This window comes from Argiope bruennichi, chromosome X2, assembly GCF_947563725.1.
Source record: "Argiope bruennichi chromosome X2, qqArgBrue1.1, whole genome shotgun sequence".
NCBI lineage: Eukaryota > Metazoa > Arthropoda > Arachnida > Araneae > Araneidae > Argiope > Argiope bruennichi.
In genome coordinates this window covers 87,504,204-87,522,667 of record NC_079163.1, presented here as the reverse complement: position 1 = coordinate 87,522,667, position 18,464 = coordinate 87,504,204, and the positions used below count along the sequence as shown (strand labels likewise).

The 18,464-nt window shown below is 28.9% G+C and overlaps 1 protein-coding gene across 1 annotated transcript in view; it reads right to left on the bottom strand.

Annotated features, from left to right (window-relative positions):
• The window catches only part of LOC129960429 (L-asparaginase 1-like), a 77,702-nt gene that overhangs the window by 24,046 nt on the left and 35,192 nt on the right, over positions 1-18,464 (bottom strand). The window contains exons 3-7 of the mRNA XM_056073854.1: positions 12,060-12,171; positions 9,867-9,992; positions 7,925-8,008; positions 6,855-6,981; positions 1,923-2,035 (exon numbers count right to left, since the gene is read on the bottom strand). Coding sequence (XP_055929829.1) covers positions 1,923-2,035; positions 6,855-6,981; positions 7,925-8,008; positions 9,867-9,992; positions 12,060-12,171 — 562 coding nt within the window. The remainder of the gene's footprint in view (positions 1-1,922; positions 2,036-6,854; positions 6,982-7,924; positions 8,009-9,866; positions 9,993-12,059; positions 12,172-18,464) is intronic.

Genomic DNA, 18,464 nt, shown 5'->3' with positions numbered 1-18,464 from the left:
AGACAAATTAAGAAATAAAATGATATTATTTCGTTGTTTTTTTTTTCCTTTAAATTTAATTAATCTTTTGCTTGATCTAAAGCAGAGCAATTTAGTTATTAATTTTATTAATGAATTTATTCTACTTTAAAGCATCTGCATCAGTCTTTCAACATATTCTTAGTTTTATATTGTTCAATATATTATGGTCAATTATCAGCGAATCAAAATGGTATCAATCTTTTAAGAATAAAGTGGCAGTTTGGGTATTGCACTGAATTAGGGGATATGTTTTAAACAATTTTTATGCTACTAAAAAATGTCATAAATGCAACAAATGTTGCAAACATGTCAATTCATAGCTTTTTATAGTCTAACTTTTAAACCTTACTGTATAATATACTGAGTTTGCAAGTGTTCATAATTGGGAGCTTTTAAGATTGAAAATATTTTCAAAATGCTCTCAATAAAAATTTACAGAACACTGATAAATTTATTAGAAATATAAGCTTACATTTCACATACCAGCAAACAAACCAGTTAATAACATTACAATAAAAGGATAAATTAATGCGATCTAAGAAATAAGCAATTGAATATAAATATTACATCAAAAATTTTTTCCCATCAATATTAATTTTCATTCAGTGAAAATTTAATAATGAAAATTATGTTCCATGGATAAAGAAGTTTATTAAAAGAATCAATTTTCAGATTCTCTAAAATTTATCCAAATGAAATAATTTTTTTTTTTTCCAAATTGACTACCTAAGTGTTTCAGGATATTCGGTTATAATTTTAATCTAAACAACATAATGAAATGTCAGATCATTGGTCTTGGTAATCAGGCTTTATGTATCAAGAATAAAGAAGCTAATTTTAAATTGATGCATTTAAGATTTATAGATAAGATATTATTGATAGATAAGGAAATGAATATAAAAAAATTTCATTAATTAAAAAAAATTGATTTGCTTTTACTTGATTTTCTTTCCAGGCGCATGAAAATTAAAATGTTGTGTTGGATTTGTAATATGCAATTTTGCCTTAAAAACTGCTGAAAGGTTCATAATAAAATTATCAAATCAACAAATGAAATGTAAAAAGTAAATTAAAGAGTCATAAGAATGATCTATTTTCTTCATTTATAAACACTGAAAAAATCCACCAGATATCCTTTTTTTTTTTTTTGCATCTAATTAACTAAAATTTCATATTCAGATGGCTTTCAGTGTGATGATTCGTTTAAAAAAAGTCTGAGGGTTGCTATCATAAAAATTAGAAAATAATATGAAAATAAATATGAAGGCAGCTTTTGGCACCAATACAATCTACATGCGTTTAAAGAGGATATATTAATAAATCAAATGACAAATTTTACTCAATTTCAACACCCGTAGATTTAAAGCAATAAGAAGCGTCCAAATACTTTTTGCGAGACTGAACAAACAAAGCAATGCAAAAACGAATGAGAAAAAGAGCTATTGTTTTAAAAACAGTAATAGGCAGCTAAATAATATTGAAATCGTAGAGCTTAATTTTAAGTGCAATTTCATGATTAACACAATATCAAATTAATTTCTAGACGCAAAGACCATTAACAAATTCACATTTATAGTTACTTCAATGAATGCATCCTAAAAATTTTCGAAGTAAATATCAAGACAATTTAATTCCAACAGATTCCATGAAATAATTATTAAAAAAGGGTTTGCGTTTTTAGAAATGAATCTGCAAAACGGCCTCTTTTTATTCGACAACCAAGAAGTAATTAATTATTCTTTAAAGAAATAACCTGTCTCCACGAAATTAGCTACTATTGTTTGATAATATCTTTTTAATGCAAAGTTTTATTCACTTTCAAGTATTTTGTCACAATGTTGCATTTTCTCAAAAAACGAAGCAAATAATACAAAAGAATAGTGTCAAAAATAACTACAAACCACTTCAACAGTAATGCTAGGGAACAGCCTTAATAGTCCAACATTGTGATTTAGGGAACTGTGAACACTAAACTTTTCAATGCTTGATGGACGAAACACATTTCTCCATTCAACTATAAAGAAAAATAATTTTTAACTTAGTTGTTTTAAAAAACTATTCATTAATATTAAATGCTCATAGTTATTTAATGATTCTTACAAAGGCATATATATATATATATATATATATATAGACAGACATGTACATATATAGATGTGTTGCAAGGAAAACTTTTTGCTGTTGTAACAAAACATATAATATTCCTTTTAAGCCCTTTAAATTCAAAACGGCGTTTCATACAGCCATGGAAGTAACGTGAACCTACAGCAGTCTATGCTGAATTTATTGAGACAGGTTGCAGCGCTTCTAGCTGCGATATAAGGAAGTTCGCTAAAAAGTCCAATTAGAAAAATGTACGCTATACCATATTAAAAACACGGGAATTTTATGAAGTTATATGTAAAATTGGAGGACATATTTGCGATTAAAATTATGAATTTCCCATGTCTTGAAAACGGGTTAGATTGAAAAATGCATCCTCTGATCCGCCCCCAACCCCCTCGCCGAGTTCATTTTTCAGCTTCTTCTTCTTTATTATAATTTCAGTTTACTTACTTCGTCAATGAAATTACACTTCACAGTTGCTTAACTCGGAAGAACTGTGTGATAATACCGGAGAATGCATTTTTCAATTTTAGACGAACGCTTTTTCAAGTTAAATTTATAATTTTAACTGCACATATTTCTGCCAATGTTACAGATAACTCCATTACACTTTTTTTTTTTTGCGTTTTTATTATGGTATACCGTACATTTTCCAAAATGGACTTTTTCTGCCGATCTCCTTAATTTTTTTTAGTTACAAAAAACAACTTCCTTATAGCGTCGGTAGGGGCGCTGTAACCTATCTCAGTATATTCGGCATAGTCACTTTACTATAGGTATACGTCTCTTGAATGGCTATACGAGACGTCGTTTTGAATTTAAAGGGCTTAAAAGGAAAATTTACCAATCACTCTGTGTATATAATATATTGATACACATTTCCACTGTTGTTCACGAATATGATTATGAATATTTTAAATAAAATTAATTGGCTTTCCGGTGATCATCTTTGAAAATTTCGGGTAGGTTTATCCACACGCTAAAATGATCAATTAAAAGTATGGCGTGGATATGAAGATGGCAATTAAAAATATAGGGAGCCACAGATAGAGTCAAGTTTGCATTTGTAATAAAAGTTTAATTCATCAGTGTGTTCAATAAATGGCTCTCCATTATTATATTAAGTAGTTCTCTTACTTAATCTACTGGGAATCGGAAGAAATATAAATGATCTCAGAAAGAACTATAAATGATCAAAAGATCTTAAAGCACTTAAATGTCCAAAAACAATCAAGCAAGAATTTCTAAACTATAATACAAGCCATTTTTTTTCTTCAGCCACTGCATATTTTAAATGCTTTGTTGAATTTGAAAAAAAAAAAAAAAAAAAAAAAAAAAGCAAATATATGATTTTTTTTTCTTTTTTTTCTGAAATGTAAATCCTTTTTTGAATAAAATTATGTGAATCAAAAGTAATCGACAGCATATTGCAAGGTCTCATAGAAGGCCATATAGACAGACATAGAGAAGCATCGAAGTAGTAATGATGGGAATGCGACCCCCTTCCATGATTTTTCTTGTTCTTTCTGAGTTGGCATTTTTTTTTTCTTTTCATCATTCAACAAAATTTGAAGCAATCGTAATATTTTAATTCACACGCGATGATGTTTTGACAAGTATGACTGCTATGTTATAAAAAAGAATGTGAAGTTTTATTTTTCCAGTCGACATTTTTGAGAATATTAACTGATATTATTTGAAATGATTTATTATTCGAAAAATTGCGAAATGAATTTTATTCTCAGAGTCCAAAAATTAATTATTTCTGAATTGATAAGCAGATAGTTCATACTACTATTTTAAATATACATCGATTCTCCAGAGTCATCATGTGTCAGATTATATAAGCAATGCAATTAGTCGATAAACGATAATAATGCTAAAAAAACAAATAAATAAATGGGTGTGAATTGTATGAACATTCTTAGTCGTAGAGGCATACCTTAACGACACCAGAAAAAATTCCGTTGATAATTATTTGAAATAAATTATATCTAATTTTCAATAAACTAATGTCAGAAGGCGTTAATAAACTAATATCAGAAGCAAAATTGCCAGGTATCCCAGGTATACTTTAATTACTAATTACTAAAATCATCATTCAATTATTAAGAGCATTCTGTTTACGGTGACATTATTGGGACATTTTAAATTCAAATTAATCAATAATTCGAATTTTTTATCAGGTCTTTTGAATTTCCAATCGAAATAATGTAATGACGTTGTCTAAAATACGAATATATTTTGGTGAATTTGATGTCAAAGCTAAACATTGTGTTCATTTCATAATTGCTTTTTGTCTAAACACCTTTCTATCATGTGTCTTCAGGGATAATAAGCGAATTTTATAAGACCTTAATTTACTCTAAAGTACTTACAAATTTTGTAAATATACATTAAAAAAAAAGGCAAATGGAAGGCTAGAGCAAAACTTTAATTACTAGAAATTCAGTTTCTGTTAAATTTCAAAGCCCCCTCTCCTTCACCTTAAGTTTCCTATCGACTATGAACATCGGTGTTCAGAGTTTGTCTCTGTAGAATAAGTATAGCAGTTAAATTAAAATTTCGCCTATTTAAAGTAATTATATTCTCTTATGTTAATTTTCATGAGAATTTTAATCAGACTTGTCTTGTACTATAGTGCTACACAATGCTTTAATAAGATTTTTTTAGAAGTTTTAAATTGCAATTGAAGTTGGTTTTATCTTTTTAAAGTTTATGGATATAAAATAAAATCTTAAAAGATTGCAAACATTATTATTTAATTAAATTTCGTTGACATATTAAAATTTTTTTCAATAAGAGTTTCCTTTAAAATTAAACAAAATAAAATTAGGATAAAAGAAAACGATTTCAAACGTCAATATTGAATTGTCTCTCATACATTCCAAATTACATTTATAAAATCCAAACAACCCTTCCACTTTTCTTTTTAAATATCAATTTTTCAAATAAAGTAGCAATGTCTCTGCATATTGTATTTTTATTCATTTGCACAAGTCTATCATGTGTCAGGTTTTGTAAAAGCTATATTTAAATGCGCTATTATCGTAATTTTATCATTACTCTAAACATTAATTTTCTCTCTGTTATAAAATGCGATGTCTGTGATTATCCTTTTAGAAGAAAAGCTAAAATTTCTTTTTCATAATTCAATAATCTTCTTTTTTCTAATAAAAAAGTAAGAGGGCTTTAAAAATGCTTTTAAGTAAACAATTTTACAAAAAAAAAAAAAAAAAAAAAAAAGCAGAGCAGACACAATAAACATCTAGCTAATGAATCTCTTTAAACACAGAGTGTTTATAGTTAAAGCTGGCCCATTCAAAACTGCATATAATTATTCTCCATAAAAAGTGTAAAACTTAGTGGGGGGAAATATACACTTTCAAATATTGTCCCCAAAGAATGTATTATGGTGAAAATCCGTAGAGTACATAGGAACAGCGTGATGCAGCACCTATATGAAACCTAAAAACATTCAAGGAAAACTTAGTATTAGTGTACTTACAACTCATAATAGTCTTGAGTTAACGAAAGTTGTTTATTAAGCTGTTATTTTTAAACTGTTTTATTATTATTATTTATAAAAACGTCGGTTCTGCACCAGCTTTATTACAGAAATCTTGAACTTTAAATTAGTTCCGAAAACATCCAATTAATATTAAAGGACTCCAAAAAATGATTATAAAATTTGAAGGAGCAATGTCGTGTATGTAGCCATTTTTGCGAAGTAGTGGAGGAAAGAGCTTACAATTTTCAAGCCAGCATTCTCAATAAGTTATTAGGGAATATTTATAGCTACTGTTTTATAAAAACTACTGCATCATATTGAGAAGAAAATAGCATCCGTACGGCAGGTTTTTCACAGCATTTTTTTATTTATTTGTTGAAATTTTTTTTTTCTATCTTTATTAAGTCAACTACAACATTTCAATATCAGAGTTAAGTCACTGATTTGCTCAAACAAATAATCATGTAGTAACATTATCACTAGTCGATAAGGGGAGGGGGAGTTGGAAATGGTTCAATTAATTGTCACTGTGTTGCTTTTTTACGAAACTGTAAACACACACACACACTGTTCATAATCATAATCCATTTTAGAAGGCCTTAAGGAATTCAAAAACAACAGTGAAAAATGCCAAAAGTGTAATATACGCTAAAATATCTTTCTAAAGTGAAATTCTCTAAATGTGAGCAATATTCTCAGCTTATTATTGTGCCAAGCAGATACTAGCAAATAAAATCAAATTCAGAATATAATAAAAAGATCATCAATAATTAAGATTTTATATCGATAAATATAAAAATTAACAATTTGACAATATATTTGAATTCCAAAAGTTCATTTCAATGAAGTAATATAATGCGATAACAAAAATAATTATGCTCTTTTAATTATCTTTGATTGTGGATTATATTTTCATTTCATTTTTTTTTAATATTTCACTTCATAACTGTAATTTACAGAAAATAAAAGTTAGAGAAATTTTAAAATAAATCAGAATTTAATGAAGCACTAGAACCAATTATACTAATCAGGGAATATATACTAATAATCTATTTACACAAATCATTCTAATCAAGGAGTAATAAAGAAAAATTCACATCCCAATATTAAGCCAAAACAAAATATCCTTACACATCTAATATGTTTAAAAAATAGCAAATAATTATACAAAATATTTTTTTATATTAAGATGAAAAAAAAAAAAAAGGATAATTACCATGAATCCCAATTCCCATTTTTACAAGGGGTGGCAAGTTCGGTGAACTAAATGCATCTAAACTGGATGTGCTGATTTTACTGGTTCGGTTTCCTCTGAAGAGTTTATTATTAAAAAGAATAGTCACCTATAAATAAGACATTCAATTTCATATCAAATTTATGCTCTTCCTATAAATAAAATACTAAGCAAATTATATACTTTTAATACACAACGAGTGTGAATGAAAAACTCTTTTTACATGGATTCCTTCCTTCACAATTCCGAATCCGTTAAGAAAAAGCAGACATCGATTTAATTCGCCATTAGATGAAATATTTTATAACAGTAGCAAATATATCATTTAACTTAAATTCGATAATTTTATAACGTTCCACAAAATGATTCCGATTTTTAGGTACAATTATTTATTCTCCTGCGTTCTTCTAAATAAGATGCAATAGTAAATGACTCAATAATTAGCATATTGTATAAATAAAGCAGGATAGTGAAGCGGTATGGGACGCGTGAGGATAGAACCTGGGACCTTTAGGTTAGCAGTCCAGTAACTTAACAATTATACCAAAACGATCGTTCGGGTAGAAGAGTTGTTACTGGCTTATATGCGATTCACCACAGTACTCTCCCTCCAGTGAAGTCGGAGGTGAGACGAACGATATGGCGTTGAGTGGTGATGTATTGAGTAGTAGCTGTTGTCTTAATGGGCCTGTACCCAGTTTGAATAGCGCCAAGTGTTATGGCGAGCGTTTTGTGGGTGCTGATGCGCCAAGTGTGTCTGGCGACTTTGGGTTGCTGCGTTACGTGAGTCTGACGACTTTGCTGCGCCAAGTGAGTCTGGCGACTTTAGTTGCGGGTAGATGGCGCCACAACAGCTGTATGAAGGTTGAAGGTTCAGCGTCCGAGGTCACCAATGAAGCGGTATGGGACGCGTGAGGATAGAACCTGGGACCTTTAGGTTAGCAGTCCAGTAACTTAACAATTATACCAAAACGATCGTTCGGGTAGAAGAGTTGTTACTGGCTTATATGCGATTCACCACAATAGATAACAAATAAAAAAAAGCAACTTACTTCCGGAATGCAATAATTTCCAGCTATTATTAAAGAATTCATCAGATTGTCTCTACCGTCACTTCGTGCTTCATATAACGGTATCTAAAACATAATAGGTCAGTAAAAATGAAATTTTAATTAAATGGTAAATAATTATCTTCACTTGAAATTCGACTTCATTTTTGTTAAAGAAATTTTGTTAATTTTTACTGTTTTTTAAATTCTGGATTCAAAATCAAAAATGAAGCTACAATAAAGTCTTTTTTTAATAATAAAAAAAGTGTTGTGTTTATTCGAGATATAACTTGTTGTCAAATAACTAAATACAAAATTTTTACTGTTTTCTGTAAAAAATTTTTCAAAACTTGCAGCATATATAACGTGTTGATCAACAACAACAACAAAAAAATCTCTTATCCTATCAGTCGTATTTATATATATATAATAAAACATTTTGCAAATAAAAAAATAACATAATATATTCTATCAATGTTAACCTAATATGATTGCTGTAATGTAACATCTATTTCATAAGTTCAGCATTTCAAAAAATAAATTTAGTATAATCAAAACAAATTATTTCTCCAGACATTGCTGATTACAATGCAAACCCATTGAATATTTCTCCTATTTTATATTTAAAGATTATTATTTGGTATTGTTAATTAAGTGAATGTTAGTTAAAAGGAATGATAACTATATAAAAATCGCAAAACAAAGGAAACTATAATAAAACATTACTATTGATTATATAAATAAGTTTACATTACAAGCACCAGAGACTTCATGTAATAAAAGTGCATTACCTTTCAATCGAAATCAACAAAGGAATTTTAAGTTTCGAATATACACGAAAAACAGAAAGGATGCCAATATTTTGCAGAGAATAAATTAATAAAATTGTAAATTAGTAGAAATTGTTACTTCATTATTTTAATGTCTAAAAACGCAGAGAAAATGCAATTAATTATGATAGTAATTAAGGAAGTATCTACAATATTTCTTTGGAAATTCTTCATTCCTTACCAGGCTAATATGAGCTAAATATTTTCAGTTTAATTACATCAAATTTGCTGTTTGGAAAAAGAAATGCAGGACGTATAAAAAGTTATTCACTTATCGAGAGAAATAGCTTAAAATATACATTAAAATGTTAAATGATGTGTACGAACATTTCAAATTATATGCAGAAATCCTTTGCTATACGAAAAGTTCTTATTCATTACAAGGCTGAAATTATGATTAGTTGTTAAAGTAAAAAATAAGTGTCCCCCACCCAAGAAATATAGATGAATAATACAAATGATCTGAGCAATAAGAAATTGGTCATAAATCTAATAAAAGACCAGACAAGGAATAACTTTATTTAAAAATGCTTATTTACAATCTTCTGTATAATGATAAAAAAGACGCTATGGAATGCACATTTTTCAAATAAAGGAATCTATATTTTCATTAAGTCACTCCACTAATTAAAATAATGGCAAGCATCCCCTTCGATAAAATGATCACTTCGAATTTTCATTCTTTGACAGTTATTTGGAAAATTAATCAAATAAATAACCCAAGTCTCATTATTGCTTATTCTTCGTATAGAGACTGGTAATTCTATTATGTACAACTACTATTATGTCAATATTCAGTTACTGATTAAGGTAATATTGTTCTAAACAGTTTATACCAAGTTATTAATATCTTCTCATAAATCTTTATTTTATTTTTTATTTCTTGATGAAAGAGGAGAAAGAATTCACTTAAAAATTTAGATGATGAAATAGTTGCATTTAAATTAAATGCATTTAAATCTTCAAAGCAATTCAAGGGTATACGAAGAATTCCTATCTCAGGACTTAACAGTAAAAATAATATTTTCCCATAAATTTATTTAACATAACAAATTTTTCATTTTATATCCATAGTACAACGAAAATAGTAAAATATAACATACTGAAATACATACCTGTGAACCTGTAATGATAACTGTTTTGCCTAAATTCTCTAACATAAAAGAAAGCGCTGATGCAGTATACGCCATAGTATCAGTTCCATGTAACACTATGAATCCGTTGTATTCTTCATACGCTTTCTAATTGGAAAAAAATGTTACCATTATTTCATTAAAGAAATTAAAGTCTTCAAATGATTGTTTTAAATTTATACGAAAAAAAAAACCCTAATTTAAAACAACTATTTTATCAATACTTCTTCTGGATATCAAGGAAAAGAGTTGTAGTGTACTAGGCAATCGAAATGCAAGAAATATATGCATGTTTGTGTTAAGTTTTAACCATTGAAAATTATAGCAATAAATTCTGCATATGAATAATAAAAATTTAATGAAATATTAAAAAATTAATACATATCTTATCAAAAACCTTTTATAATAAACACATTTCTTTCATGCCCAGAAAAGAGTTCAGATGGCAAATACAATAGGAATTTGATACATTGTGAAACGTCTTAATACACAGGTGTGTGTGTGTGGGGGGGGGGAGAGTAGCTTTGCCACTTAACAAAAAAGAATATAATGCTTTAAATGATGCATTATCAGCATAATCCAATGCAATTTTCCATACATCGATGAATTATGTATTTCAGACTAATTTTAAGGGAAAAACTTCATTAAAAAACGTAAGAAAATTTATTGATAGTTTGTTAAATCACAGAAAACAGAAAAAACAATTCTCCGAAACATTTATTTATTTGCCCTTTGAAGATAAAAAAGCTGTCTCATTATTTTTAAGAACATCATTTTTTAATCTGTGGTAAGTGAAATAGCCTCAGAGGGCAAGCAGTACAAAACCCGTAATGGTGGACATTACATAAATAGTGGTATTGGAAATTAATTACACCTCTTGCTGTAGAGTTGAGGTATGTGGAGTAGAGACAAGGGTCAAAGGATAATACGCAAGTACAAAATGTTGAGAAAAGCTTCTCTAGAATATCATTGATTATGCTCTATTATTTTGTCATCCATACAAACGGCTCACAAAAGTTTTCTTGCTTCAACTAAATTTCCAACTCAAGTTAAAAAATTCAATAAGCAAATTTAGCCTTTTAGTTTCCTCTAGCATGGTATAAATTTCTTTAATCATTTATTGGCAATTTTGAATTCTGTGTCATATCTTGGAAGTATGTAGAGGGTGATCAAGAAATAACAGGAGGTGTTCAGAGCCCTGTAGCGTGTTATGTACTGAACGAAACATAACAAAATTTGGCCACCATACACATTAAAGTATGTGGTTTCGATATATCAAAAAAAAAAAAAATAGTACCAAAAAACGCCGATAGGGGAAATCTTGGCGCTGCGATCAAAAACTTTATTATGTAATTTGCTTATACGAGAACTTTGTGACATAACATAGAAGATAAAAGGAAGAGTTGAGGGAATTCATGTCATTCTGCTGGAATTCGTCTGTCGATTGCGTTGTCACTACGTGAACGCGCCTTATTAAACAAGCTGTTTTATCAGCGGGATGAAAATGCCAGTACTGCTCTTCGTGAATACCGGCGGGTAAAAAAGTTACGTAGAGGACCGATGACCATAACTAACTTATGAAGAATGGTTGAAAGATTTGAAACAATAGGAATTCTTGATGTGCAACCATACCGAGGACGTAAAGTTATCAAGCAGGAACAAGTTGATGAAGTTGCAATTGCCGTTATGGATCAGGCGATAGCTAATAAGCGGGTTATAAGAAGTGCACGTTCAATATCACGACAGATTCCCCGTTCTCGACGATGCAGAAGATATAGCACAAGATCCGTATAAGATAACACCCATTAACTGATGACACTGATCTGAATCTTGGCAATTTCTGGTTGTGAGGCGGTTCTGGTTCACTTGAAAGGCGTTGTGTATCAAGGAAATGTTCCTGACATTCCCAATTTAAAAGATCAAATAACGTTACATGTCAGACGAATAAATGTCCAGGAGTCACAAAATAGAGTTGCCTGGATAGCCGTCAACATATATATATATATACACACACACACAGATAATCAAAAAACGAAAGAGAGAAAAATAAAAATAAAAATTTAAACACGAGTAATTTTTCGATTTCATTGATTTCATTTAATGAAATCAATACATTAATGAAGAATTTGCTTATAAGCACAATTTTAATGGCTAAAAGAAAACGAACAGTCTAACCTTTATGTCCATTGCTATTCTTATCCAGTCATCCATGGTCATATTGGAGGAGTCTAACAAAGGATTATACTCTTCAACTGTATAGACTACTCTACATGCTTCTCCAGTATCACTGTTCCGTAAAATAAAATCAAAGCACATAAGATACTTTGAATATTTTTAATAGAAAAAAAAACAACAACACAAGATTAAAAAAATAAATAGTAAAATCAAAATAAAATTGAAAAGAAATCAAACAAGAATAATTGCAAAGCTTAATTAAGAAATCACAGGGGCAGGGATTTTAATAAAGAAATGGAAGACATCAGAGTGGAACAATATCCATATTGCTCTGCATTTGGGGTAATCGTCTTCTCATTGGGTGGGTTGTGGTGAAGGGAACAAATTGTTTAAAAAGGCATATTCAGGATTGCCATGTTACGCTGGAAATATTCTCGATATAGATATAGATTCGGAGATATGCAGTAACTGTTAGGCATGTTCTTTACTAAAATAGGAAAGGAAATCATTTGAAAATGTTAATCTTCTTCAGTCAAGGTAGGCTTCAAGGTTAGAAAAATTAAGAAATGGAAATTCTTCTGCGACATTACAATTAAATATGTCCCAGGCATAGTTACTGTAGTTTTGGTATGGAAATAAAGAGAGCCATTTCACGTGTGAAATAGTACTTTACCCGATTTCAAATATATCGGATATTTTGCGTTAGTAAGTACTGATGCCCACTAAGAAGTTTGAAGCACATATCTTTACACAGTATTTGAAATCAGTCATAAAAATCGTATTAAACGCGCTTCATTATTATCCTACTTTTCCTCAAAAATGGACAAAGAGAACATATATCAGAATGATGATAAAATATGGTCAAGAATAATGCTCTTCCCTAAGTGCTGGTTCCTTTATTATTTATTATCTAGTGTAGAGAGAAAAATATACCTGGTTTCATCTCAATAAGCTCAAGAAATAAACAGAGTTTGTATAATAGTTTCATGATACAAGATATTTCGAATATGTTGAAACTAACTTTTTCAAAATGCTAGTTTCGAATACAATACTGAATTGCGATTTTAATTTTTGTTCATATTACAGTCAAGCGGCTCATCTGCAGTTGTTCCTGATATAAAACTTTAATTGTACGTTTTTAAATTTTTCTTTTAGGTTTCTTCGAGAACTTTGCTTAAGTTCTCTGTATACAATCTTATCCTTCAGTAATAATAATAAATGCTTGTCAAACAATGGAATATCTATAAATTTTAAAATAATCTGTATCTCTTCATTAAATTTTTGGAAAATTAATGAAAATTGATTGAAAAATTGAAAGAAAATGACATTAGTATTATTGAGGTAACATCTTGAATTTTAAGAAGGCATAAAAAGGTTTCATGCATGATAATTTGTTCCAAAATCATTGCAAAAGTCGAAAATTTTTTGTTAATTTCTAATTAATTGAATATTTGAATAACTTTTGCACTCGTACCTGCATTGCTGCAACGTTATTATATATAATGTCATTGAGAATCATTAAGAGACTTTCCAGAACTTTTAAAGCCATAAATTGGTGTTTTTTTTTTTTTTTTTTAAGTTTATAAAATTTCACCTAAATGGGTTTCAAGATAGTTCAAGTAGGGAGATGCGTTTTTGCATACATGCATCTTGTTTCAGGCAGTCTATAACGGATTGCCCTAAAGGGCACTTATTGCTACTAATTCTGTCTAATGCAATTTTTTTTTCATAAAATCCAATTTCAGACCAGGTAAATCATAATATTTTTTTATTGAATATTTATTTATTTTTCATACTTTTATTTTATATTTTTAAAATCATTTTCCCCATCAAATATTCAAGTTTAAACTTTACAAAACACGCTCAACTTTTCTAGAGTCAACTTTTTTATTTTAAGAGTATTTTATAAAATTTTCTTCTTTTAATTTTTTAAAATTTTCATTTCATTTTTTAAGATAATTGATGCCAGCTGAAAATTCTGAATTACTTTCCTTTAGATCATAATATAATCTTCGAGTCGGCATAACGGTGAATAAATTTTTCAGAAGAGTGAAAGAACTTGTTTTATGTCAGATGTTTACAGATGAAAATACAATTACAATAAATTTTAAATTGCAATCAATACTAATTCCTAACTTAATATTTAATATAAATAATCTAAAAAGGGGAAGTCGGTAAATAGAAATCTGGCAATCCAAAGCGCGAAGTTAGCTTAAAAAGACCAGTTAAGTTGCTTCACTTGCTACTTCAAGAGTTCTGCCCAGTTATAACTACTACAACAACTATAAGATTTTTAAGAAGTTGGAAAACGTTCGACAAATAATTTTTCATGAACAAAAAATTATTCAAAAATTACCACAAAAATATAATTCATATACATGCCTAATTCCCAAAAGTAAAAAGATTTACCTTATTTCAAAACATTTCAGTCTAATTATACTTTTAAAACTATAGATATATTAAAATTTCATGGTGAAATCAAAAAGCAAAAACTGTAGTAACTAAATTTGTATCTCGAGGGATAAAAACCATTGTCAAACCAAAAGAAATGTCTATCGAAATGCGGAATCTACATTTTATATTAAGACATCTGCTAATGCAAAACTTTCAGGTTTATTGAATTTGCTAGTGAAAAGAATTCCTTCGTTTCAAGATGGTGTTCTAAAACCCTACTAGTTAATTACTTAGCAGAACTAAATATGTTACGTAATGCGGATTTGGGAGCATACACCATGTGCAATATGGACTGTTCTCCAGATCTCATAATGTTTAGTGAAGCCTTGTGCATTATATCCACTGGAGCTATCCTACATTGTGCAATGTAGGATAGCTTAACTTCAGCATAACTTAAAATTTTTGCATTCTAATTAATTTTGAATTAATTAGTTACTAGCCAATAAAGAATAATAATATTTTTAACATAATATTGGTAAGTTTTAACTCAGAAGTTGGTAAATTTTAATTAACTTGGAAAAATGTAAACAAATATTTCCGATAATTTTTTTTCACATTCGTTTATAAAATATTTGCACAAATGCGGCTGAACAACATAAAAAAATCACGAAACTATAAGTTAAATCAGATATATAAAAAGACATAGATAAACATATATATTATTTCCGAATTATTTCCCCCTCCCCCCCAAAAAAAAATTCATAGCGCAATATTTTAAATTTAAGTTATCGATAACTACCCTTCAATTTTTTAAATTTATAATCAAATTTCAGGTGTACAAAATATTCACTGCTGCCAAAAGGAATTCGTTAAGAAGCTTTATAAAGTATGGAATATGCTTCATTACTGTGCGAACGCAACGGTATAAATCTATACTTTTTGCAAGTTTTCTTCCAACAAATGAGAGGTAAATTTTCATTGCGTCTCCCCAGAAAGTTGAAAGCGCTAAAAAGAATGCTATTGGATTATTAATGGATATAGATATCGCGTGCAAAATTCAAATAACAAGTGATCATTTTTATTAAACAGAGGCTCTACAAATCTTCGTAGTGCCTAATTGAGTCATTTGTACAACTTTAGTTATTAATATTTGTACAAATATTAATTTAAAATCCTGTCTTCAGTCATATTTTACAGCTTCATAAAGATCATTTTTGTAACTAAAATTAAATTCTAGAATGCTAGTAAAGATGTATGATGTATACACAATCAGATAATAAAAAAAAAATATTCAGATGTAGAAAATAAATATTTCCCAGTCGTTCCTATTTTAAAAAATAAACTATTTGCATAAATTATTAAAACAGAACTGATCTTTTAAACTGCATAAACTTCAAAGTTTTTTTTTTTTTTTTTTTTATTCGTATTTGAAGCAATACTTATCTATTGCCAAAGGACATTTATGTAAAAATTTTATATCATACAAAATGTTTTACAATTTAATTATTTTTTAAATATTTGAGAATATTTTTTGCCCCAGATTTGCCCCTTCTTAAAATACTCTGTGTATGTCTCTCTCTCTCTCTCTCAAAAAAAAAAAAAAAAAAAAAAAAAAAAAAAAAGGCGGAATGGTATATCCTGCGGTATGTAAAACCAATCATGTAAGAAGTTCAGGAATAACTCAAAATTATTGTAAATTACAATAGTTTCAGAATAAAACCATTTTTTTTGGAGGGGGGGGGGATTTAGATCTTAAGTTTAAAAGATGCATAACTTTGCAGTGATTCATCACTGCAATTATATTTTGGTTCATTCCCTAGGCAGTATAATAAACAAAATGTATGGAAAATTTCAGAATGATATTCTTAATAATATTTTAATAAACGTGTTTGAAAAATCGAAATTTCGGGAGAAACTGCATTTTCAAAAAAGATTAAAATTTTTATTTCTAATTTCCCATGAAATGAAAAACGGATTTTTTCTTTCTCATAACTTTTTATAACAGTAAGTTATTCTTTCTTTTTCTTGAACGTAGTTTATTCATTTAAAATTTTTAGTATGGGAAATTTTTTTCTTTGACTTTTTCTTCATTCTAATGAGAATACATTGCGATCAGCTATGCAATGTATTCCTTCAGTTTTCTTAACTTGAAAATGTTTGTTAATTAACCTGGAGATACTGTTATAAATTAATATTTATTACAAATACGATTTAAACGTTTTCCATGCATTCATTTTTAGAAATTACAGCATCAGTGGAAAAATCAAGATACTTTAGTGATTCCGAATCATTTAAATTTGCAACAGTCATCAAAATAAAAGAAATTCAAATTGAAAATATTCTAAAATAATAACTAGCATATGGTAAAAGAAATGAAATAGGAAAAGACAACAATTTTTAAATAACCTAAATAAAAATAATAAAAAATGCTTACTAATAGTATTATTTACAGTTCCAATTTTAATGGTTAAATTCTATTAAAATGTCTTTAATTTCATTTATAATTATTACATACATAAAACAAAAACGGTTTTGAAAAAAAACAGGCTTTCAAATAAAACATTAAAAAAAATCGTGATATTTAGTCAAAAATGGGTTTCCCACGTAGGCGGGTATCTTAAATGTATTTTTAAATTATTTATCAAAATTTATAATATTTCCAGCATTTCTATGAAGCGTCTTTAGACAAAATGGTTTCTCACTCTGTTTTTGAGAGAATAATTTAAAATTAAGTCTGAAAAATAAGTTTGTTTTAAGATGTCATTGATTTTCATACGCAATTTATATTACTTTAATGGAATTATTTCTGCTTGCCTTTTTGATAAGCATTCATACATATCTCGTTACTAATCTGCTACTTGGACCCAATTCACCACGCAGCTCTTCGTTTATGTACAGGAGCTTTCAGGACTTCACCCATTAAAAGCCTGTATGTTGATAGTTCCAAATCTGCCCTTGAATCTAGAAGACAATCGCTTTCTCTGAACTATTACTTCAGGATTAAATCGAATATAAATCACCCATTTCATGATTTTGAGCTGCGCCCATTCTTGATTCGATTAGCCGAAGCCAGGCAATCCTTCATTCCTGTATTTCATAAGAGAGAACATAACATTCTTGAAGATTTAAATCAACTCTATTTAAACGTAACCCTTCAACCGAAAAATAAGTTCCCTCCTTGGAAAATTCCTGTTTTTCATTATTTAAATCCTTTCACAAGCTTAACCAAATCTGACACATCGGATATCATCTATCAACAAATTTTTCTTGAACACCGCCAACATTATGTTGACTTTATTCCAATTTATACAGATGGATCCGAATCAGCCAATAGTGTATCTTTTTCAGTCATTTTACCAGATAATGTGCTTTCTTTTAAAATTAATTCTTACTGTTCAGTGTTCACAGCAGAAATAACTGCAATTTTATATGCATTGGAGGAAATTTCTGATAGTCTGCAAAAGCATTTCATCATTTACACAGACTCTCTTTGTGTATTAAAGTCTCTTGAATCATTTCATCCTCAATTTCATAATCATCCCCTAGTTTCAAATGTTTTGGATATTTTAAATAAACTAGCGTCTCGAGATTTTAAAGTTTTATTATGCTGGGTACCATCCCATGTTGGGATTGTGGGCAACGAGAGAGCGGACAGAGCTGCCAAATTGGCGACTGCCACAAAGAATACTACTATACCTTTGACAGACTTGAAAAAGCACATAAAAATATTTCTTTTAAACAAATAGCAAAGAGAGTGGGGTATTGAAAGCGAAAACAAGCTTCATGGAATTAAACCTACCATCGAACTTTGGCCTTCTCAAATGAACAGAAAAGCGGATACGGTTTTCACTAGATTACGAGTGGGTCATACTCGATATACTCATCGTCATCTGCTGTTAGGAGAACAAGCTCCGATGTGTTCTCGATGTAACTGTATTATGTACGTCCAACATATACTTTCTGAATGCCCAAGTTTTTATACACAGCGTTTACACTTTTTTAAATCCAATA